Here is a 25,363-nt window from a genome sequence, read left to right as displayed (position 1 = left end):
ACTTTTTAAGATTTTGGTGTAAATTGTCTTTAGGTCCTGACAGAAATAAATAACTCATGTTCTCTGAAAAAAGAAAAAGAAAATCCATCATCTGTATCAGTTTGTAAGTCTGTAAAAACTTCCAACCAATGTCTGCCACGAGGTACCAATCTGATGAACCAATCAGACGCCTCCCTGTCTCCCTGCTCGCTCTCTACCCCTCACATGCACAAGCCCACACTCAAAGCATGAGCTGAGGTCCGCTTCTGGAGCAACGGCGCTCGTGCATGTAAGTGAGGGGGGGTGAGGGAATGCTACTTTCAAAATCATGCTAGTTTTTTAAAAATTACCAACCCTGCCTTTAAAACAAAATGTTATAAGACAGCGTCGAGAAATGACCTGAAGAGAGTTTGTTCCAGCTTCTTCTTCTCGAAGGTTTAATCAGACACACAATCGATCAAACCCTCAGCAGACACACACACACACAGACTTCCTCTTACCTGTATATGAGTATATCGTCTGTGGAGCTGTTGTACTGGATCTGGTACATGCGGACTCCCGGTATGTGGTTCTGCGGGGGCCATCTGATGGTAGCCGAGCCGGACGTTAGATCCGACACGCTGACCCTCTGCTGGTCGGAGCGCGCCTGACCTCCGCTGATGTTCGACTTTATAGACGTGGGGATGTCCGAAGGCCCCGGGTCCGGGTCCAGCTTCGGGTCGTAGTGCGGCGACGGGTTGACAACTAACTCGACGGGAGCCGTCGCCTCTCCAGCTGCGTTTGAGGCTATGCATGTGAACTTTCCAGAATCCTACAAATCAGCAGAAAAGAGAAGAGGAGGCCCAACATTTACCCTTGATTTGATTTGAGTCATACTGTGTGGAACTTATAATACTCGACAAGCTACCTATCTGTCCTTCTCTTAAAATATCCAGTGCGTTCGTTTATACATTTATAGAAACATTTTGCTCTTGGAGTCTTCAAACTTATAAGAAGTTATTTTACAGAACTTTAAAACCGCTGAAGTTCGCCTGCAGGTGTTAAAAATTAAAAAAAATACTCTGGATCCAATCATGAATGTTTTTTTGGTTCTTTGTTGGTATGCTGGCTTGTAACTGGTATAGACTACCTTCTCATGGAGTTGGTAATCAGAGAGAGAGAGAGAGAGAGTGGGGAATGAAGGAAGGACGCGGATTGCCTGCCCGAGGACCACAGACTCTGCACATGCTGAGCCAACCCACTAGGCCACCAGCGCCCTGATGTTAAAGACTTTGATGGTTTTTGGGAAACTCTGAAGCTTGTTGGTGGTGCTGGTGGCCTTGCAGTTAGATAGCAAACCAAGAACTGAGGCTATAGTCCTCCAAGTGGGCGGCCTTGGTTCAAGTAAATAGTCGATGGTAAATGGACTTGTGGCTGCAGGAGCTGGTATCGAACCACCCGACCTTTCTGTTGAGAGACAACCGACTCTGCCAACCGAGCCATAGTCGGCCCAAAGACCGACCTGCGGCGGCTCCCTTCCCACATGTCATTCCTCACGCTTTCTCCTGGCTTCCAACTACATTCACTTTTTTGGTGGGGTTCAGTTTACATCCAAAAACGACATACAATATGTTTGCAATCAAAACTTTCACAATGCTAATGCTAATGCTAACCTTCTCTTTGGATAGACCAGTCAATGATACAGTGACAAGGTCAGTGATTGACTTTACTTTATTGACTATATATATGGCCCAGGGTAACTTTCCATTTCATATCTAAAGAAGTGCAAAATAAATCTCAGGATATGAGATTCATGTTCACCTTTGCAGTGACAAACTGTGCAGTAAAAAAAGTTGAAATCAAATATTTCAGAGGACTTCGATCTGAGAAATACCTTTTGATGAGTTTGATGTATTGAAACATAAAAAGCTTTAGATTTCTGAGCTGCAGGCTAAAAGCTAACTACATTATCTGCTTGTTTTCCCTCCAGACACAGGCAGTTAAGTATTTTACCTGATGATGCATTTCAGTCAGGCTGCATATACTTCAATTTATCTCTATAAATATCTCTGACTTTCCACAATGTTTAGGTGTTTGAATTTCAAAGTTGGAAAGGCAATGCATATAAAGTAAGTTTTCTAAACAAATCAGAACACATAACCTCAGAACTCCTTCTGTACCTTCACTGAAGCTTTCAGGATGTCCAGAGAGCCGTTCTCGTAGCAGACGGTTCTGGACGTGTTTCCGATCAGCTTCCCGTCCGGACTGACCCAGTGAGTGGACGGCTCGGGGTCTCCGATGGACTTGCAGCGCAGGCTGACCTCCTGACCCTCCATCACAAACATCTTGGAGGTGTGACGGGTGATCATGGGCGGCTCGCAGACAAACTCCTCCTGTTAGGAGAAATGAGACCCAAAACATCACGAGTCACCTTCCTGAAAATTATACAAGAGGTTAGATCGACCTTTTTCATTTCCGGCACATGTTTATTCTTTAAAGAAAGTTTGAGAATTGAGGGTTTGACTAACAAAAAAAAGAGAAGTTTGAATGCAACATCAACCCATGCTACTAACCCATCAAACCCGAGTAGCAGGACTTCTTTCTTTTGCTACATCCAACAGCTCTGAGATCTCCCAGATGTCTCTTTGTTTTGCCGTTTGATTCCAAATTATAGTGCATAACTTTTTTTTGTAAGTATGATCTGTGAATAACAACCGCCCTTACAAACTCATAAAATATTCAGGCTGCTGCTGTTGTTGTGTAAAACATTACATTTCCTCTCCGACTCTTACGCTGGTGGTGTGTTCCTCCTGACAGAAGGAGTGCAATTGTTTGCACAGAGAGATTAAGTGATCGCAAGAGTTTTTCCAACTCTTGCAATATTTAAAACCCACCCACTGGCGCCTAAGCCTGCAGAAAGCCGAGCCAAAAACCCTGGTGGAGTATTAGAGCTAGGCCGAGCAGGGCCTAGCCGAGGCTTTACCAGGGCTTACTCATCATGCCTACCACTCAGTGCATCTCCAAAAAAACCTCCTTCTTCCCCGAGTATTGTTACCAGCCGGGGATGATTGCTGACCTGATGACCGCTGGGATGCAGCGTCAAATAAAGCACTAGTGCCTTTCAGACTTGTATTACATTCTAACCCCCCCAATTTGCCGCCGTGACGCCGAGAGTGAAAGGCTGTGATTGAGGCGGCTGCTCCCATGGTGAGAGCGAGGGGGAAGTGTGAAAGTGAAGTTTGCCATCAGAGGGAAAAAAAAGAGCATGACTACTCATTTGGTCGTAATAAATATCTGTTTTGTCCAATTCCTCGTTGATTCCCCGTGTGAGAACACAGATGTGTGTCAAAGAAGGAGCAATAAGCGGCGTTCATCGATCTCCAGGCGGGGACTTCCCTTGGTCGGCTGATGGCTGCAGCAGTCTCGCCTCTCTGATGGGATGCACTGCACTTGTCCTTGCAGTGGGGAAAGGGGGCGATTAGCTCTCTGAGTATTAATAAGCCCAGACACTTTAGGTGACACGGAGGTCTCCGGTTCGACCTCCTTTACAAGGCTAATCCTCTTATAGTGATCCTGCAGCACCTCCGCTGAAGGAGGTCCAGGACTATTACCGGAGGTGAGGCAGAGGTCCGTGCATCATCCTCTCCTCCATGATACCAATTAATCCCGTCTTTATCTCAAGCTGCACCTCTACTTATCATCGGAGGAGTCGGGCCCGGAGGACTTCCAGGTGAGTTAAAAACCATCTGTATCATCCCTCGCTCAGGCGCCATCCTGAACCCGCAGCACTTAATTCCAGCGTTATCCCCTCCCAGAATCAGCTTCGGCTGCGATAGCGCGTGGAAGTATTCTCCCAGTAGGTGTTCAGATGAAGAGCAGATCAGCATCTCCTCAACCTTTAGTCCCCGCACCATCTAACTTCATTATGCAGCAGGATCAGAGCTGCAGAGGTTTTTCTTCTTCTCTCTGAGCCGCTCCGTTGATGTCTTTACTATTAACATATTAACAAGATTAAAGCATTACTCCTCCACAGAGCCAAACGAGCAGCAGCTTGTTTCTTTCTTCAGCCGGTACACTGTGGAGGTGAGTTAGTAGTCCACATTTGCATTTAAGGTGTTAGCACTCCATAAACATGTGGAAATACTCACAACATACTCCCAAGATGGACTCTCTGAAACCAGGAGGGCAATTTAAAGGATTAGTTCTGTTTTTCTTGTTTTCTGCTCATGATATTTTATGATATTTTATTTCATAATGATCCACACAATTTCTTCATCTTATATATGCAGTGTCAGCTTTAAAATGAGGAGAATAAAAAAACTCAACAGCCATCACAGTGCCGGGTAATCTTGAAACATTTGTTGCTTCAAATGATCTCAAACTTGGCTGCACTAATAAAGAAGACATTACCATTGGCTCCGATGTATTTTCAAATGTATTCACTTCAATTTTCCCTCTTATTTAAAACAACATTTAACACCACACAATTCCTCATATTCTTTAAGACATACTCAGCAGCCTTTTTTTTTTCTTCCCAAAACCAATAAATAAATCTGCAGACGAGCATTCAACTACAAAGCTCCCTCTGACTGGAACAATCCACCTACAAACATCAGAACAATAAATTCACTACACATAAGAAATCACTGCTACCTTTTCTCACAAAACCATGTTGCTGCTTCTAATGGTGATGTCCTCTTGCCCCTTTAATATCATATCTTTTTGTTTTCTTGATTGCAAATGTCATAATGTGCATCTACCTCTGATGATTTTGTGTGCAGCTGCTGTGGCTTTGCGGGAGGGACACGTGGGCGGATGGGTGTTTGAGAGCCTTTATGTTGATGTGTGTATTTTGTGCTTGACTGTCTGTATCACACTGTACTGTTGTGTTTTTGTTTTTGTGTTGGACCCCTCCTCCAAAACAAGATGGTTCATCTCAAGGGACAAACCATCAAATGAACAGAATTTCTCACACTAATATCAAACTGCAGGATATACCTATAAGTAGATAAAGTTGTACAACCAGGCGAATATCAATTAGACTCCAGCCTTAGTGCGCCGCAGGAGGAGGAGGAGGAGCCGAAGTAGAGCCAGAACAAAGTGGCTGGCTGACGGCAAAAGTGAGTGCAGAAATAATCCTCAACAAAGCGTACATTTACATCATGATTGATTTTTAGCTTCTTTTTTTTTTTCTGCAGAGATGTATGACCTAGCTTCCTTCTTAGCACTCAACAAAGGATCTCCTGTGGGTAATACTGTAAACGTACTACAGACCAGTCAGACCAGCGTCTCCTCCGATATCAGAAGTCCCTCCCCCTATTGATTCTGATTGGTCAGTGAGAGAGAAGTGACACCGCTGTTCTAAAAGCTGAACTCTTTTCATCTGACAGCGCTGTGAGCAAATCAACAAAAACGTCTGACTCTCTGACTGTATTAAAAAACGAGCGCCGTCTGAGGACACGGGCCCTAACTCGCGATTGTATTCAACATCAGATGCAGATTATTTTTAGATAAAATCTGTGATTAAGATAATACTGTAAAGGGCAGAGCTGCTGTGTGCCTGCAGTCTGAGGCTGACAGAGTCTCATAAAAAACTTGATGAAGGGCCTTGAAATGATTTCACTCAAAGTCACTTTTTATTCTGAATGAACTCAAGGTCAACCATGACCCCGGGTTTCTCACATCTTGGGGTCAAACATGAGCCCCTTATATACAAAGTGAACACTAACCTTCAGAATCAATAAATAAAAAATGGAGCTGTTAACAGTCGAGCCGCTCCTGTTGTTCACAGAGACCTGGACTACCCACACGATGTGGACTTTGCTCCAGCCTCAGGTCTGCACTGTAAGGGTTAACTTCTTTATCTGCTCTGCGTGCTCATATTTCATCAAAGCTGTTTGTTTTTAATGTTTTATTTTAGCTTGCCTTTGTAACACGTCCCCGGAGACTCTGGATGAAAAATAGCTCTGCTGCCACATTAACAGTAATGTTTATTAATGTGCACTGTCCTACTTCAATAGACCGATGAATAAATAACGCTCTGTGCAGCGACCTCTCATGGCTTTGTGTGTTTTTTAGGCTTTCATATGGAACCAGGTCTTTGGTGTTTGCCTCCTCTGTCCCCTCTCTGCTCCTTCTTACTCTACAGGATGATATAAAGCAGGATTACATAATGTCATGATTCTTCTTCTTTGCATATCCTCTCTTTCAGCAGGAGCTCCACTCCTCTGTGACAGCAGCCATCTGCTCTGCTCCGGCGTCCTTGAGGAGGGCCACAGTTAGGGCACGGGGAAAAAGCACGTTCAGCTCTGGGCTTCAGTGGACCGAAGGAAGCCGTTTCTGTGACTAACAGTTTTAAATGATGTTTTATTAATGTTAGGGATCTGTACGAGCCGGCTCACGATGACTCGGAGCTCCCGGTATTAAGAAGAACAATATTTGTGTTTTTCTCTACAAATGAAAGAAGATAAACTAAAAACACTCCACATGTCTTTATGAAGCTTTGAGACAAACTATGTGCATGGCATCGTCCTCAGCTAATGAGAGGAACACATCACATCGATGGGACCTTCAATCATCCTTATCTTTAACCATCTAAGAAACATGTCACAGATATACCAAAGACCCCGAGCTTCTTGTTTATGATAGGTCCTTAAACCAGCACTCTCTCTGTCTAATGGCCAGCAGGGGGCGACTGGACTGGACCTTTGGTTGAAAAAAGAAGCGCAGAGGTAATTTTACTCATTTACTCATAAAATTGCTGCGTGCATGAGAGAGAGACAGAGAGAGAGAGAGAGAGAGAGAGTGCAGACACGTGCGAGGACCTCAAGGCTCTGAGCAGAGCAGAGAGAGAGAGAGAGAGAGAGAGAGGGGAGGTAGAGAGAGGGTGTGAGAGAGAGAGAGAGAGAGAGAGAGAGAGAGAAAGAGAGAGAGAGAGAAAGAGAGAGAGAGAAAGAGAGAGAGAGAAAGAGAGAGAGGGAGAGAGAGAGAGAGAGAGAGAGAAAGAGAGAGAGAGAGAAAGAGAGAGAGAGAAAGAGAGAGAGAGAAAGAGAGAGAGGGAGAGAGAGAGAGAGAGAGAGAGAGAGAGAGAAAGAGAGAGAGAAAGAGAGAGAGGGAGAGAGAGAGAGAGAGAGAGAGAGATGTAGCTCTGCAGTTACAAACCTCTCTGATGGTCCAGAAGTATTTTCCAGCCAGGTCTCTGGGCGAGGCGCAGGTCTCCAGGTCGTCCTCTCGGGTCAGCCTGCGTAGCCAGACCAGCTCACAGTTACAGTGCAGAGGGTTTCCTCCAAAACTCAAGACCAGCGCGGTGAGAGGAGAACCCTTCATCTTAGCGTACACCGGGATCCGCAGGAACAACGGGTCTGGAGGAATCTTCTTCAGCTTGTTGGAGGTCATGTCCAGTCTGGTGGAGATGAGAAGGAGAGGGAGAGAGAGGGATACGTTAGTAACTTAAAGAGTTGAATTCAGTTTAATAAATTGTTTAATGGTTATCACAATCAAAACACTTTCCAGAAGTTTTCAATTTAGAATCTTTTTAATTCCATTTTGAATAAACCCATAAGATAGTTTTTATTCATACATTCAACAACTTTTTTTCATAACAAGCGCGATGACAGCAGAAGAAGAAAGTCAACCAGGACCTCCCTCTCCCCAGCAACTTTTTCCAGATCCTTCTGGAGGATTTCGGGGGCGTTCCCAGGCCAGATGGGACATATTATCCCCAAGCAAACTCCAGGTCTACCCTGAGGTTTCCTCCCAGTTGGACATGCCCACTAAACCTGCAAAAGGACACGTCCAAGAGGCATCCTGATTAGATACCTGAACCACCATCTCACCCTCACTGTGAACAAAACCCCGAGATACCTAAACTCCTTCACTTGGATTTAAATGAACACAATAATCATCAACCTCTGCCTTCACAAGGAAACGAGTGCATCAGTTTAACAAGTGAAAAGAAGCTGGATTCATTTCTTACTATTTAGACTTTGATTCAACTCTCTTAATATCCTTTGCATGTTTAATCCAGAAGTGTAAAGATTAGTTTAAAAACTTCATCCGACTCTCTCTGAGCTGGTTTATAGTCTTCTCTTAAATCCTCTTTACAAGCTTCATAAACTTTCAGAAGAGAAAGGGATTGTGGGAGTTCTTCTTCACTGACTCATGTTATGGAAATGACTCCAGATGAAATATGAAGCGACCTCATTTCATCCTTAAGTTTGGACCTTCTTGTGTTTTAAACTTCATTTACATAAAACTCAACCACGCAGTGCGGCGTCGTTGGTTAGTCCAATGAAAATCTGTTTAAGATTTCTGCACTTGGACTCTGGGATTGTTCTGGTTTCACTGAAGCAGTTTACGTTTTATAATCACACACACATAAATACATAGAACTTTGACTTTTTCCAATTGTTAAGTGAAAACAAAACAGATTGGTTTACAACTTCTCCCCCGACAATCCGACTCTGGTCTGTGTGGTGAAAGCTCTGAAACGGCTTGATTGATTGGCGGGAATCTGAGGTGGGCAGCCATGTCTAAAGTCGAGTAATGTGGAGGGAAGGGTGAGGAAGGGGGCGACCATTAGAGAGAAAATGAGAGGGGGAACTACAAATGGTTGTCCTCACAAACACCGCCCAGATCTTCACCCCTCTCTCCAAATTGTCCTCATCAGATCTGAGCTTAGAGAATAAAACATTTCTGCAGAATAAATCTGAAAACACTTTTTTTAAAATGAAAAGTTTTAAAACCATTGCACTTGTTTTTCATGGCCAAAATCATTTCTTATTCAGGAGCCCTTTTCTTCTGCAGTTCGGCTCACATGCATGAATCAGCGACGTGTGTGACTGTTGAAATCATGTTGGGAACATTTTCCACTTTGAACAGATTCACTAATTGTCTTTGTCTTTGAGTCTCTTATTTGTATAAAATAAAAAGACCTTCTTAGGACGAGTGTTTCATTTATGGATTTTTTTAAATTTAAAATGTTTTGAACAAGGAAAACCTCACTGAGAGCAGTTACAAACCAACGAGACAAAGTGTGTTGAAGTCAAGACCACAATAACCGAGACCAGAGCACTCAGAGACCAAGACCAAGACCAAGACATTTAGGGACCGAGACCGAGTCAAGACCAAGACCAAGACAGGGTAAGCACGAGACTAGACCAAGACCAAGACCAGAGTGCTCCAAGGCTGAGACCAGACCAAGACCAAGACCAGAGTGTTCCAAGACAGAGACAAGACCAAGACCAGGACCTGAGTGTTCCAAGACCGAGACAAGACCAAGACCAGAGTGCTCCAAGGCTGAGACAAGACCAAGACCAGAGTGCTCCAAGGCTGAGACAAGACCAAGACCAAGACCAAGACCAGAGTGCTCCAAGACTGAGACAAGACCAAGACCAAGACCAAGACCAGAGTGCTCCAAGTCTGAGACAAGACCAAGACCAAGACCAGAGTGTTCCAAGATTGAGACAAGACCAAGACCAGAGTGCTCCAAGGGTGAGACAAGACCAAGACCAGAGTGCTCCAAGGCTGAGACAAGACCAGAGTGCTCCAAGGCTGAGACAAGACCAAGACCAGAGTGTTCCAAGACTGAGACAAGACCAAGACCAAGACCAGAGTGTTCCAAGACAGAGACAAGACCAAGACCAGAGTGTTCCAAGACTGAGACAAGACCAAGACCAAGACCAGAGTGTTCCAAGACAGAGACAAGACCAAGACCAGAGTGCTCCAAGGCTGAGACAAGACCAAGACCAGAGTGTTCCAAGACTGAGACAAGACCAAGACCAAGACCAGAGTGTTCCAAGACAGAGACAAGACCAAGACCAGAGTGTTCCAAGACTGAGACAAGACCAAGACCAGAGTGCTCCAAGGCTGAGACAAGACCAAGACCAAGACCAAGACCAAGACCAAGACCAAGACCAAGACCAGAGTGCTCCAAGACTGAGACAAGACCAAGACCAGAGTGATCCAAGGCTGAGACAAGACCAAGACCAAGACAAGAGTGCTCCAAGGCTGAGACAAGACCAAGACCAAGACCAGAGTGCTCCAAGGCTGAGACAAGACCAAGACCAAGACCAAGACCAAGACCAAGACCAGAGTGCTCCAAGACTGAGACAAGACCAAGACCAGAGTGATCCAAGGCTGAGAAAAGACCAAGACCAAGACAAGAGTGCTCCAAGGCTGAGACAAGACCAAGACCAAGACCAAGACCAGAGTGTTCCAAGACCGAGACATTTAGGGATCGAGGCAGAGACAAGACTAATATAAGACCATAAAATTCAATGAAAAATCCTCATCTTGTGGTCAGGGGGCGTTTCCCTCACTTGCGGTTGTAACCGGGAGATAAAAATCAAACTACAGATCAATTGAAGTTACATGTTCCTTGAGAACGAGGCGTTTTCCTTCTAATCACAGTAATGCTTTGAAAATAGCCGATTGGTGGTGGTCTTGATTTAAAATCCTGAGTCCGCCCATTCTGAGACCGAGACAAGACAGAGTTGAAATTCTTTCTATTTCGAGAGGAGACCTTCCAAAAGTGGTCTTGAGACCGGTCTTAAGACCAACGCTGATTCCGAGTACTACAAATCAGAAAAGGTTTTTGATTATAGCCATCGATCACCCTCTTCCTCAAACACATCCTGGCGAAGAGGTTTTTAAAATAGGCCGTACCCGAGGCAGAGTAAAGCACAATCTATCTCGCTCAATCCTTCAATTATCCAACGTCTTTCAGCGTGCTTAGTGTTGCTCTTGAGGTTTATTTTAAGGTCTGTTTCAAGGTTACAATCTTCAGTTAAATGCAAATTAAAGTGTATTTACACTTCAGCTGAACTCAGCAGCTGAGTGAAAGATGTTTGTGCCGTTCTCTCCGGCACTCTGACTCCCTAATAGTTTCCAAACGTATTTAAAGTAGACGAGGCAGGAGACGTTATTGGACTCTCAAAAAGTGGACTAAACTTTGCAAACAAAGTAGGATCACTCTAATGAGATCCAGCAGCGGATGAGCATTAGTCATCAGTTTTTTGGTCCAGGTTGTATTTGTGTCATTACACTGCTGCTGCTGCACCATCTCAGGGAACTGAACACTCATTTCCTCACCAAACGTTGGACCTGACGACTGGTAATAAAGTCGGAGATTTGAGCTTTTCGCCGTCGTCAGCAGCAAACACAGAAAGTCTATTTTCCCCCCCCAAAGTCCCTCCAGAAACATTCGACAACAACGATGACTTAACAGGAAGTTAATAGCTGTTGAGAGCAGCGAGCATGCTGCGCCTTACAAATTTCAATTAGGTTATTTCATGGACAGCAGCTTTGTGTGCTGTATTCATTTGCGGTGTGTGTATTTGTGTGTGTGTGTGTGTGTGTGTGTGTGTGTGAGACGCTCACCTGTACACACACACACTAATTCAGAGCTACACAAGCAGGTTCAGAAATTTTGTGTCTGCAGGGGGAAAAATAACCCCGTTGCAGCCTTTTTAATAAAAGCAGCCGTGTTTATCTGGAACCTGTTTGGTGTTCTCTCCTCACACATCAACTACTGTTGAACGTCTGGATGGAAATTGAAATTGATTACTGTTAATGGGGTTGAAATGTTAATTTGTGCCGGCAGAGTTATATTACTCCGCACACATGCAACCACATTTAATGTGAACGATCTTTGTTTTAAAACAAATTTCAAAAGGCCAAAGTTTAAGTTCTTTACAGGGACGGAAAGGGGGAACAAGCAGCTGATTCAAGATACATTTCACTGTTTAGAGAGACATTTATTAGGGCTCGCTTTGGGATAGGCCTGATCCCTGAACCACTTCTGTTGCCCGGTTCCATCGCTGCAACACCTGTTGGTTTGACCTGATAACTGCTCTCATATCTGGCAAACCGAGGGGCGTCCAAAACGGCCGTGTGGGGGGGTGGTTCGCCTTAAAACCGCCTACCTTCTCTGGTCCAAACAAATCCAGAGCATTCAGGACCAGAATCTAAAGTTAGAAGGAGGACATACTGGCTGGTGCTGCTGGACAGGCACCGGCCTATATGCGCTGCTTTCAGCGCCTTCTGAGCGCTTATGCGCGAGTGTTCTGTAACCATAACAACGGGATCTAGTCTGCGGTGCAACCGCGCCGGAGCCGACCGGAGCACAACGCATCAATTTAACACAAAAAAGAACAAACGGGACAGGAAGTCAGACACCGATACAACATTAAAACATCCGGTTTATTTTCAGAATAACACTCTCCGTTTTGACGGTTCAGAAAAACGATCGTTCGTGTGTTTGTTTATGTGTTTATAAGGTTTTTATTGAGTTTTATACCACGAACATCGTATTATCTCGTGCTGTCGCGAGTGAATCTGTTAAATTACCACAGAAATTCCTGTGTTTCCGTACTCCAGCTGTCCGGCTGTGCTCTCCGTGCTGCGGACTGAGAACACAGCCGGTGGGTGTTGACGGATGAGGATGCACGGACCCGTAACAGACCGGAGCGGACACGCAATGCACACATATCTGGTGGAAGTTTGCTGTTTTTGGGCACAGGTAACGTGGGACGTAGGTTACTACTCGTCCTGATTGGTCAGCTGTCAGAAAGGCGCTTGACGTCACCCAGCGCTTTTCTGAAAAGTTGAAATAATTCAACTGAAAAAGGCGTCGGGCGCAGCGCTTTTTAAAAAGGCGTCATCCTTTTTCATTTTTCCAAAGGCTTGTATGTAAAAAAGGCGCTTGCAGTTGAAAAAAGAAGTCAAGAGTGAACACGGCCTTATACTCTCAGCAGGTCTCTTAGGTCTTCTGATCAGGGTTTTCTTTTTCAGGTTGTAGCGCCAATATTTTGGAATGCTCTGCTCTTTGGGCTTAAGATTTGTGAGCACTGTTGACGCTTTTAAAAAAAGCAACTTAAGACACATTTGTTTAAACTCGCTTTTGATTAATCTGTCTTGTCTATTGTTGAGGTTTTTGTTATTTGTTTTCTCTCCTCCTTTTGTAAAGCACTTTGTGACTCTGTTCTTGAAAGGTGCTATATAAGTTATTATTATCATTTTGTTCAGCAGATATCTTACTGATTGGACCTTTAGCTGGTGATTTGTGAAGTAATTGTCACAGTGATCATCAGGGTCTTCGTTTGAGTCCCTGAAAGTAGTTATCGTAAAGTTTTGGGGCCATAAGAACAAAGTCAGGGTCACTGTGACTTCACTGTGAGATAAGAGCGCTCTGCCGGAGGAGCGCAGGCGCTGACGTCAGAGCTCTGTGATGTACTGTACGTGTGGGACAGGGCACAAAGGACCTTTAAATGATTATAAACATTAGTCTCTCCAAATCGATGTGATGTGTTTTTTTTATTTCAGTGTGCTATCAAAAATAAGATCTTCTGCAGCCTGAGGCGAGCTCGAGACTGGAGAGCAAAGGTTTGTTCTGATCTGTGTGTTGAAGGAGTTTATGTCAATTACAATAATTCCAGAAGTGTGTGTGTGTGTGTGTGTGTGTATTTGTCTTTTGTGCATTAATATGTAAACACACCCTCCCACAGTGTTATGCAGATCTTTGAGCAGAGCAGAGGAGCAGACTGAAGGTCATCGCTTTAAACCCTCCTCCTGTCTGGGGTCAGAGCAGCGAGGACTGCAGCATTTAACATTTTCTGCTCTTGGGCAAGAAGAAGCCCCAGACCACCCCCCCCCCCCCCCCCCCCCCCCCCCCCCGGTCAAAGTGAGCATGGTCCCAGCTGGTTGAAGTGTGGAGCAAAGTGCAGGCTGAACAGGAGTTTTTTCAGAGTTCAGCGTTCATTAAAGTGAGGGCTGACACGGAGGGATTTGCTCGGAGATTTAAGTTGTATCCTGTTTTAAGCTTCAGTTGGATGTCTGTTAGGTTTCGAGATTTGATGTCTAATTGGTTTGAAAATGAACTAAATGAAACTGCAGATCCTGAAAGGAGCCGACACGGATGAACAGAAACCTAATTTTAAAGAAGCTTATTTGAATTCTAATGCTTAGAAATAAATCAATTTAACGACGTTTTATCCTTAAAGGCTGAAGATATTTGATGATTTTTTGATTTTTTGGATCCATTTCAACATTTTTTGTGATATAAATTTGTGTCATATTCATCTATCAACAATTATTCACATGTATGACGTGACATGTCTACACGTCCCACTACATGAGTGTGATCCACTGCACTTGCAGGTTTGATGTCTTTGTATGAAACAGCTCTGCAGATTTATCAATCTGTTCTGTATCAGGCCTCACTAAGATTCACAAAAGCAGCGTCAGTGAGCCATCGTCACCCTAGTTTTGTGTCCAGCTCCGTCGGCCCCCGTCTGCCTTTTTTTGGCAGATTCGACATGTTAAATTGGCGTCGGTGAGATGAATCTCTCTGATTGGCTGTTCAGAGGTTTCACTCCAGCTCTCCTCTCAGGTTCAGTAAAGCCCCTTGAACATGCCGCTGTAGTATCCATGCTTTCACCCATTAGTGTGGTTTCTCCTTATCTGTCTCCTCCTCCTCTTCTTTTCTTTTTTCCACTAAATGACCAAGAGCTGACAACGCCAGCGCCATTTTCAACTTTTTATCAGACATTATTCTCCATTAGTAGACGACCTATAACACGAGTGGTGAGCGACAGCGGGGTGAAAATGGTCTTCTCGTATCATAACAACGGACTACCGCCCCCTGCTGGCATGGAGAGTTATTTCCTCTCACTCATGAGCAGAACAGACGTGGTGGTTGGCCGTCAGCTGTAGTCTTTGCGATGTGTTCAGGTGCAACTTTTTGATCAAGACAAAGATAGATCTAGTTCTTTGCTGTCTGCTTGGTGTGTCAGGGCCTTAAGTCTACTCTCATGTTTGATATGAATCAGGTAGCGTATTGTAGGGACAGTATGTGTTGTGCCCTTTGTGTAGGACATTTAATATTGTTTGAGTTAAGTTGTTTTTTTTTACACTGCCCCCTCCTGGTTGTTGACTGAGTAGGATGACCATGTGAGGTGTTAATTACCACCAGACCTTTAAGTGCTGTGGAGAGTGCAGACAGATGTTTCTTCCACATTGTTGCCTTGGACACTAATTGTCCGTAAGTATTTATTATTTTGTGTTCTTTGGTGTGCAGAGGCAGAATGTAAGTTTTTAAGTTGTTTCTTTTATTAGATTTTAATAAATTGATAGTTAGCAGAGCAGTAAGCTAGCAGAATGACTAAGCATGTTCGGTTAGCTAATTGTTTCTTGTGCCCTATTTTCTGTTTGTTAGTCTCTAATGTACTTTTTGCAATTTGTGCTTTATTACAGTTTTACAAGAAAGAAAGAAAGTAAATAAGAATGGAAATACTGTGAATTCTTCAATAAATAACGAGAAAAGTTACTCCTTGTAATTTTTTGGAGGTCTTACACTTGTTGGCTAACTGTCTAGCTTTGAAGATAAACAACACATTGTAAGGACAGTATAGTATGAGAGCGTGTCTGATGGAAAAAAACTGCCTGTGGTGTGAAGTGGCTGAGAATGCATCGGGCCATGTGAAGGTGGTAAAACATCCATCAGCTGTACGTCTTACTAAAACCCCTTTGCAGAGCTGAGTGTGCAGTCTTTCTCTACAACGAGACCGTAGTCGCTGTAAGTACATTTTACGGTGCAATGAGGCAGAAAAATAACCAGCTCACAGAAACACATTTCTTTGGTTTCTCTCCCTCTGTCTGTTAAAGTCACACCGTCTGCTCATTCTGCAAAGTGTTCAGACACCATCCTGACCTGGCCAGTTTGTGCAGGTTGGAGAAGATCCCCTCGGGGACGCTCTCTATGAGGTTGTGGTCGAGGCTGAGGGTGTTGACGCTGACCAGCAGGGCGATGGTCTCCCAGGGGATGTCCACCAGGTTATTGTAGCTCAGATCCAGATCCTCCAGAGTCTCCAGGAAGTCCTGCGGGGGAGATGAGACAGAGAGGCAGGGGGGTGTGAGCAGTAATCAAGGTTTACACTGGGATGAAATTTAATAAGACGTAAGTGTAAAGAATCAAAGAAATGGAGATCAATGAGTGTGGCCGCTGCCGTACACTCAAACCTCATTGTCTTCTCTAATTGCCTCCATACAATTCTCATCATCAGCACGATGTTGGAAATGCCATGAGTCAGCACAAATCACAATGAGCATAAACAAAGGGGAGAGGGGAGATGGATTCAGAGAGGAAGTGAGGCTGAAGCCGGAGAGCAATAACAGCCTGTTGATTTGCTCGAAGTGTTGTTGGTGTCGCTGTAATTGCTCTCATAATTCACACAATCAGGACACTGTGTGAATGTCACAATGCCTCAATTCTCATTACAATAATCTGCACGTTATTGCTCTCTAAACAAAGGGAATATGATTTCTAAGCGACAAAGAGGAAATTTAAGAGCCAGAGGAGGAGCTCTGTAAGGAAAACAATGACTGGAAATGAGCTCAGATTCACGACCGCCCTCCTGAGAAAAACGATTTCTCTGGTCCTAAATGTCTAAAATGAGTTTAAAGATTGCTTGACGCATGTTTGAAGCGTCTCTGCAGCAGTCCTCGCGCCCCTGGACAGAATTAAGTTGTTTGTCGGTCTTAATGAGTGACTCACACAGAGTGAGTGTGTCCGCCCCATGGCTCAGGGCGACGACTGGTTAGGTTAAAGCAACTAAAGCTGTGGAACTGGAACGAGCGGTTCAAACATTAATGAACGTCAAGACACATCCTAAAGTCATTATTTTTAGTTTAGAAAAAGAATCCTGCAAGTTACTTAAAGGTCCAAAAAGTGAGATGTGTAGTGAGTGAGATGATAAAGGTATCTTACTATCTGATCATTAAGGAAACATGTTGAAGTGCTGGCTTCTCTGTCACCATGCAGCAGCCAGTATGTCCTCCTTCTAACTTTAGATTCTGCTCCTGAATGCTCTGGATTTGTTTGGACCAGAGAAGGTAGGAGGTTTTAAGGCGACCCCCCACACACGGCCGTTTTGGACGCCCCTCGGTTTGCCAGATATGAGAGCAGTTATCAGGTCAACAGGTGTTGCAGCGATGGAAGCGGGTCAAGAGAAGTGGTTCAGATAGAAGTGATTGTACCCGACTTTTTGAAAAGCAATGACCTTAAACCCAACAGGCTGTCCAGTAATTTAAATCATTTTGAGCTTTATTTTGTGTACTTATTTTCAGTCCATGCATCAGCTCCTTTAACCTTCAGCATCTGATTTGCATGATTTTTTTTTTTGATTTACTGTCACATAATGTATGATTAATGTGTGTTCTCCAGCAACAAAATACTGAACGAGGGAAGCCACATGTGACTCTTTTGTCACAGAGACGTGTTAACAGCTCAGTGTTCTGTAACTTCAACAGGTCTGCAGCAAACTCTTCATATTGACTCTTTCCTCCCATGAGTCTGAGCCCAGTTTCACATACAGTATATTCATGATCTAGAGAGAAATAGGATGTGTGCTTTGATGAATAGAGTTTTGTCTCGACATGATGGAGGAGAAGTTGGAGATAGAAGAATAAAGGCGGGAGGTGGAGGGTGAAATGGGACGAGAAGAGAAAGCGAGAGAGAGAGAGAGAGTTGAGGACATGCTGGGTGAGAGTTTAACGTTCAGACTGGAGTTCAGAAGGTCGGCTCCATTAGCAGGTTCAGAGTTCACGTCTCTTCCTGACGTTCCTGCAGAGGTCTGAGAGCCGGGCCTGAGGGGACACTTACTGCTGAACGTTTAATGAGCTGCGGGAGAGGATGCTTTAGTTTTAATGAAAGAGACCGGGTTATTAAAAAAAGAGTCCGGCTGAGCAGCGGAGAGGAGACCTGACTGACCGGTTCTGTTGGAGGCAGAAATGTGGTGGAGGTTCTTTTCTTTACCATGATTGGCTGTGAAACACCAATGTTATGTTGCATATTGATCAAAACTCCATTTTTGCAGGTAAAAGGGTAATTTTGTTTATCTCACTAAGCAGAATGAAGACTAATTCAGTCATTTTAAATTTTAATTTAGAATCAAACGAACAAACAAAATCAAGAAAAATGACCATAGCTTCTCTTACTTATATGTTTTTCCTTTTCAAATGAAAACATGAGGTACATATAATAGGTTAGGACGCCTTTGGCAGGACAAAACTAGCCAACTCTTGATTTTTGGCCCAATGCTTCAGTACATGGTGATAGATACCTCTAAAGTGGCATTTCTGGATGCAGCCCGGTATTTTACAGTTCAGATTATTGAGATGAAGAAGTCTGAAGAGCACCAGTCTGCCCTACTCTCCCTAAAATCTAATATAACATCTTTATTTGGATGATTTCCGGAGCCTAAATGACCCCAAATTTCCTCGAAAAGTCAACAATTTACCAATGTTTCACTAATTTAAAGGAGCAGTATGTAACTCTGACACCTAGTGTTTAAAATGGGTACTGCAGTCTAAATTCTAAACATCATAGAGAGCTGTCCCCCCCCCCCCCCCTCCTCTCTAGAGTCGATGCTCACACAGGTCACCATGTGGTGGACCCTGAAGCTTCAGTGTTTATCCAGCTCTGCATGGGTCTGTAAACCTTTCTGTGTTCTAACCTCTCTCCATTTTTCAAAAGCATCTCCAATATTGATCCTAGTTTGAGCACGTTTCTGCTCGTGGAGCTTATTAGAAACATGCAGAGGCTTTTTAGGTCGGGTACAATCACTTCTATCTGAACCACTTCTCTTGCCCGCTTCCATCGCTGCAACACCTGTTGACCTGATAACTGCTCTCATATCTGACAAACCGAGGGGCATCCAAAACGGCCGTGTGGGGTTGTGTCTTAAAACCGCCTACCTTCTCTGGACCAAACAAATCCAGAGCATTCAGGAGCAGAATCTAAAGTTAGAAGGAGGACATGGTGGCTGCAGGGTTAAGGTGGTGTTGGTTACCTGAAAGGCTCCCTCTGAGATGCTGTGCAGCTGGTTGTTGGCCAGGATGAGGTGTCTCAGGTTCACCAGGCCCTGGAAGTGCGAGTCGTCCAGCGTGGTGAGGCGGTTGGCGTCCAGGTGGAGCGCGTGGAGATCCTGGAGGTCGGCGAAGGTGTACGGCCGGATCTGACTGATGGTGTTTCTGCTCAGTGTCAGGTGGATCTGCAGAGAGGTTTAGAAAAATGACATTACTGAGCAGGAAGCTTCAAAACTTTCTCTGAAAATAAAACATCACCTGTTTGTATCTCTGAATCTATAAAAGGATTTAATCTTGTCACAGCAATCATTTATTAAAGTGTCACCTTTATGTCGTATCATGCTTAACAGAGACACTCTTTCTGTCCTTCTGTTCAGGGAGTTCAATGACCACGGTTTACACAAGAGACAACACAGATTCAATGTGTCATGTCAGCAGGGGCGTGTCCAGACTTTTTTTCGACTAGGGTGGCTCACCTTGGGATCTGACTTATGCAGGTTTGGCATGAAGTTTTTGTTTGTTTCCTGTAAGGTTGGGCCCTTTTATCCCAACCAAAGAAATACTTAAGTTACACAATTTGGAAACATATTAATCATCTTTGCTTCATTCTTTGGGGACTCAAAAAGCATGCAAACTCTTTAACGCTGCATCTCACATGCATGGGGAGTCAGTCTATTAAAAGTTCCACAGTGTGCACACATGTTTATAGAAAGAGCAAAGAATGCAAATAATTTATTTACAACTAAACGTACTAACAAAAAATATATTCTACATTTACTCTGAAACTATCAGCAGCCTGTTGAACACAACAGTTCAATCCAGACTGTATTTTTCTGCAGCTTCCATAACACTAAACATGGCATGGTACAAATAAAGCTGGAAACTTCAACTAAATTAAAACATGACCATTTCTTTTTTTTCACGACAAACCTCAAATTAAAACTTTTTTTTTAAATCATTGCTGTGATGCAACATATCTTTACCTTAACAGGTTTGATTTTAACTTTAGTCTTAAGTCTCTGATTTGACTAATTCTATTCTGGGGTGGCCATCAGATTTCAAGGGGGGCCCATACCGCCCCTGGTCGCCCCTGCATGTAAGAATCATATACGAACACATATAAAGAAAGAAATAAGTCTAGGCGGTTAAACAATTTGTATGCTGCTGCATCTGTCTGTGAGCGTGGAAATGAAGAAATATGTTCTGTAAACACTCGGGGAAAAGGTCGATCAACATCCACACATTTCTAAAAACTACTTTGGAAAATCACCGCGATCACCGGAAACATCTGTGCCACTCTTGAAAAGGTTCGGTGCCAAATGATTAAAAACCTAATTTCCCACGCTGCCTTGTGTGAGCAAACATCATCTGTGCTGTTGTGATCACACCGGAGAGGAAACGTCATTCATCAAACAGCGAGGAAGTCTCCCGCTGGGAGGAGCGTCTCTATCTCATGGTGGAGGTGGTGTCGTGAGCGTTAAGGTTTTCTTCACCTCCTTTTCATGACGACGGTCGGCTAATTGACAAAAATCTGTGAGATCTCTTTGATTTAACATCAGTCAATAAGTCGTGTTGGAAAGCGCAGATGTTCTTCAGAGTGGAATAAACATTCAAACTCTCCTCACTGTGCTGGCTTTCTTCTCTTTCTTTTTCTTTTCATTAAAAGTTCACATGTTGTCCAAAACACTGAGAGCAGTTTGATTTAATCGATATGCTGAAGGCTTCAAACATAAACTCCATAAGTGAAACTGGGACACTCAGTTAGGATTAGGAAATTATTTTGAGGAAGAGTGAGAAAATTAAAAGGTTTTTTTTTTTTAAGTGGTGCAGTTGTTAGTGCGTGCGCCCCATGTATGGAGGCTTTGGTCCACCAAGCGTGCGGTCCAGGTTCAAATCCTTTCCTGCATGTCATTCCCCACTCTCTCTCTCCCTAATTTCTGACTCTATCCACTGTCCTATCTCTACATTAAAGGCACAAAAAAGCTCGAAAAAAAAAGAAAAAGGTCATTTTTATTTGTTAATAACATGGAAACAGTAATTAATTTATTCACTGTACTCTTGTCTCACACAACACGACCTCTACAAACTCCAGCTGATCCAAAACGCCGCAGCCAGACTCAGAACCAGATCCAGCAGGAGAGGAGACATCACTGAGGTTTTAAAATCACTTCACAGGTTGTTTTTTTTTTAAATTCATTATAAAATGAGAGCTCGTGGAGGGTCAGCTCCAGAGTACTCTCAGTTTGAGACAGAATAAAAGCCTAACAATTAAAAGAAAATAAAAATTTACATTTATTTTTTGGGCTTTTTTTTTTGTGCCTTTATTGTAGAGACAGGACAGTGGATAGAGCTGGAAATCAGGGAGAGAGAGAGTGGGGAATGACATGCAGGAAAGGAGCCACAGGCTGGATTTGAACCTGGGCCGCCCGCTTGGAGGACTACAGCCACTGAGCCACCAGCGCCCCAAAAAAGCCTAACAATTTTATTTTTAAATTTGAAATAATGGAATTACAAATTTGCAATCAATGGGCGGGTGGCACAGTGGCACACTAGTGCGCGTCCCCCGTGTAGGGAGGTTATAGTCCCTCAAGCTGGCAGCCCAAAAATAAATCTTGTGATAAATGGCCATGAAAACGATGTAATCGTTTGACAACCCTAGTATTATCATTATTAAGAAAGATTCAGTCTCTATGATGGTCAAAGCTTATCTCTGTTTCCTTACAGCTTGATGTTTCTATAAGCTTATGAGTGCTGCTTTTTTCTTTGGTTACATGACCCTTAGCATGAATTAATTAAGCTAAACGAGTCGGTTTAAAGTCTGTCTCCAGTCGTTTGGTTCAGGCTGCTGATTCATCCTCACTGACTGGATTCTCTTTGTTATGACTGGTTTGTTGAACTGCATGAAGTGTAAGTCACGACAATGACACTGAGTCATAAATGCAGAAGGTTGGCTTTTATAAAGAGCACAGCTAAGTACCATAATCACAGTGAAGAACAGCAGTCACATCATTTAGCTTTTATTGTGTGTTATGTAAGCGATCTTTGGCTTTGGAGAGGAATCAAACGAGCTGAAAGCCGATCTAAAGAGCTCTCAGCAGCACGCATACCTAAACTAACAGAATAGAAATGAATGTGAAAAACTGACCAGGCTGGACATGTTGGCGAAGTCGCGGTGCCTCAGCGTTGTGATGAAGTTGTCCATCAGCCGCAGCTCGGCCGTCTGCCGGTCGATGTTGGGCGGGACGAAGAGGAGGCCCGTCTTGGCGCACAGCACCGTGTAGGAGGGCAGCAGGTTCTGGCAGGTGCACCGCTTCGGGCACAGCATGGAGGAGGAGCAGGACAGGAGGATGGAGAGGAGGAGGAGGAGGAGCGGGCAGAGCAGCGAGGAGACGACCTCCATGGCTTCTTCTCTTCTGCTGCATCACAGACAGAGAAACGAGCACACCTTAGTTCAACTCTGATACTTCACACGGGGATATTCAACCGTCTTTAAAACAAAGAGATTTGAGGTCTTTACAACATATAGGTAGAAAACGTTCTGGAAGTGACGCTTTGATTCTGCCTCAGCTGGATGTAAGGACCAGGCTGCAGACATTACGACGCTCTTCAAGTTTCAAGGCCTCTGACTGAAGCAGTCAAAGTAAATCAAGAAGAAGAGCTGATCTGTGTCCTCTGCAGGTTTGATTGTGTCTGATAAATATTACAGAAAGCCTCAGCTCTCTCAATGCTCTGGTCTAAGCCCCCAGAGTTCATTCCAGTCATTTAAGCTTTTACAACCAGGAGATGTACACGTTTGTCTCAGGTTTGAATTTGTTAGTTTGAAACCAACACAAAAGAAACAATAAAATGACATGTCTGAACCGATCAGTGCAGAGGTCAGCAAGCAACTCTCATGTTCTGCAAGGTCAAATTAGTCTGGTGACTTTAAAGGGAGTGGTATGAGGAATAACAGCTGTTTCCTGTTTGACTGAAAGGTCGATATCTGCAGGGATCATCTCTGTTAATGTTGTCAGACAAACGTTCTGAGCCTCTTAGGGACTGACAACAACAACTTTTAATCAGGTCCGCCCACAGAAATGTCTGAATGGACCCTCCCAGGATATTATTGAAATCAATGTATGAACATTTATTCAGTAGTGTTAGCGCTAGCCTCCTTGCTAACATTAGCATCCTCTGCCGTGCTCCCATCAGCCTTTGAAGCCGACTGAAATAAGTTTGTTAACTGGTTCTCTTGTTGGGGTCAAAAGCCAGAGCCAGTTCACTCCTTTTCCTTTTCCACTTCTTACTCTCCTGCCATGCTAACTCTGTGCGGTACTGGAAAACTCATTACAACATAACCGGCATAACAGTGAAGTCCACTGGTCCCGCTGACGACGGTAACATTATAAGAAAAAGGCTCATATCACTTTAAGAAGAGGGGGAAACAGGCTTCATCTTATTAAAGCAATAAAACATACAATGTGTGTTTTTGTTACTTTTAGTTGTAAACTATAATGAGGTCATTGTTGCTTAAAATAAAGATGGACCATGTCCCTGCTAACCTCCACTGGCCCTCATCATGTGACTGGGCCCCAAAAAGCTTTCCCCTTTATCCCCCCTTATGGGCCGCCTTGCTTTTAGTGGACTAACCTTTCCCCCTATTTCTTGGCAACTTGCTAAGGAAACTTAATCCAGACATTTACACACAAGATCATTAATAAAAACATTTAAAATCTCCTAAAATTCTCCTTAAAACCCTGACAGGAAACAAACGAAAAGACCTCCAGCAGTTTCTCCTGTTCATCTAACAATGTAGAAACTCTTTGGCCAACAGGAGCGTCTTGATCTGATGTGAAGATTTTGTTGCACAGATAGTCACCCCCCCCCCCACCACACACACACACACACACACACACACACACACACACACACACACACACACACACACACACACACACACACACACATACCGCTGTGTGACTGTAAGATAATTCCTCACAGTGACACAGCGGCACGAGATAACAGCTGCAGAAGATGTTTCCTTTACTGTGAAAATCACACCGTTTGGTTATGCTTTTACCAACTTTTCATGAAGCTTACACACACACAAATCATTCCTTTATGCTTTCTGGGACTTTTCTGTTCCCACTGTAGTGGACTGTATAATAAGTGCTTCATGAAAAAGAGAGACAGAGGGGGGCTGAGCGGGGGGAGACTCTTGCAGAGACAGCAGAGCGGGGGAATTAAAGTTTGTTTGGTGTGTGTGTGTGTGTGTGTTCCTGCTGACGACGTTATCCTGTGGAAGTCAACAGTAAACAGTAGTTTTATCATCAATTACGCTCTCTGCACCGCCATGATTACAAACTGAGGGGAACATTAGAGAACACAAATTATCCTCTATGTGAGTCGTCTGTCTCACTTCGTAAATTTCATCGATGTTTTCTGTGCATAAAAATGAGAGTGAAGCCATACCTCTCCAGCCGAGACAATAAAGGAAAACATTTACATTGATATTGATTTCTCTCTCCACGCAGGAGCTCGGAATAAATTCAAACCAGGAGGAAAAGAAAACATGCTCAGGCGGCGGTGGCATATGCAAAAAGACCGACACACACACTCACACACCCCTGCACACACACACACACACACACACACACACACACACACACACACACTTTCCAAAATAGTTCCTCTGAGTTAGATACTGAGTGACTGGAGGAAGGTCGATTGCAAATAACAGCGGAGAAAAACAGTCACGCTCTTTTATTCACGGTGCTGAAATATTCAAACTGTGCCTCATCTGCAGCGCGGAATAAAAACCACAACAGGCAGTCTGCAGCGTGTGTCCTCACATCGGGGCGCCGTGCGGCACGAGAGCTAAATGTGAGGAAGTAATGGGAGAGATGTAAACGAATGAAATCAATTCAGTGGAAATAATGACGGTGTGGGGGGGGGGGCCCGGGGTTCAGACCCCAGCTGAGACTGCACTCAGATGATAATGGATAAATGAAGAGGTTGAACATGATGGGAATATAGACCAAGACAAGTTGCAGGCAACGCTGAGAGACAACTGGACTCCACAAATCTGACTCAGGGTCCATCTGAGACCTCACCCTTAAAGGGGGTCCAGCAGCTACAGGGACCGGCAACAGCAATGAAACAATAGCGTAGGTGTTGTGTGACCCTCATGTGGTCCACAGTGAACAGAACAGGTCACATGCACCTGTCATGACCATCAAAACATGGATGTAATAACAACAAACTTCTTGTCCTCTGAATGCACTGATTACTTTTATTTTCCATCCATTTAATTCAGGGTGCAGAAATGTTAAATTAGGGTGCACCCTCGTAGAACTGGGCCTGCCCTTTAATGAGAATATTTCAAAAATATAAACTGTTTAAGAGTCAAGATGTACAGAGGCTATAGTCCTCCAAGCAGGCGCCCCAGGCTCAAATCCGACCTGTGGCTCCTTTCCCGCATATCATTCCCCCCTCTCTCTCTCTCGCCCTGATTTCCGACTCTGTCCACTGTCCTATCTCTACAATAAAGGCCCAAAAATAA

The 25,363-nt window shown here is 44.0% G+C and overlaps 1 protein-coding gene across 4 annotated transcripts in view; it reads right to left on the bottom strand.

Moving 5' to 3' along the window:
• Positions 1 to 453: 453 nt before the first annotated feature.
• Positions 454 to 25,363, bottom strand: part of si:cabz01090165.1 (uncharacterized protein LOC100333421 homolog) — a 311,965-nt gene continuing 287,055 nt past the window's right edge. For 3 of the 4 annotated variants that reach the window (XM_061047254.1, XM_061047256.1, XM_061047257.1), the window contains exons 6-11: positions 21,968 to 22,238; positions 18,807 to 19,007; positions 15,668 to 15,834; positions 7,120 to 7,360; positions 2,139 to 2,351; positions 454 to 790 (exon numbers count right to left, since the gene is read on the bottom strand). In XM_061047254.1, coding sequence (XP_060903237.1) covers positions 476 to 790; positions 2,139 to 2,351; positions 7,120 to 7,360; positions 15,668 to 15,834; positions 18,807 to 19,007; positions 21,968 to 22,222 — 1,392 coding nt within the window. In that variant the 5' untranslated portion in view covers positions 22,223 to 22,238 and the 3' untranslated portion in view covers positions 454 to 475. The remainder of the gene's footprint in view (positions 791 to 2,138; positions 2,352 to 7,119; positions 7,361 to 15,667; positions 15,835 to 18,806; positions 19,008 to 21,967; positions 22,239 to 25,363) is intronic. The other variant, XM_061047255.1, reaches the window with a different exon arrangement.

This window comes from Labrus mixtus, chromosome 9 (genome assembly GCF_963584025.1).
Source record: "Labrus mixtus chromosome 9, fLabMix1.1, whole genome shotgun sequence".
NCBI lineage: Eukaryota > Metazoa > Chordata > Actinopteri > Labriformes > Labridae > Labrus > Labrus mixtus.
The sequence above is the reverse complement of the archived record's forward strand: the minus strand, read 5'-3'. Positions and strand labels throughout refer to the sequence as shown.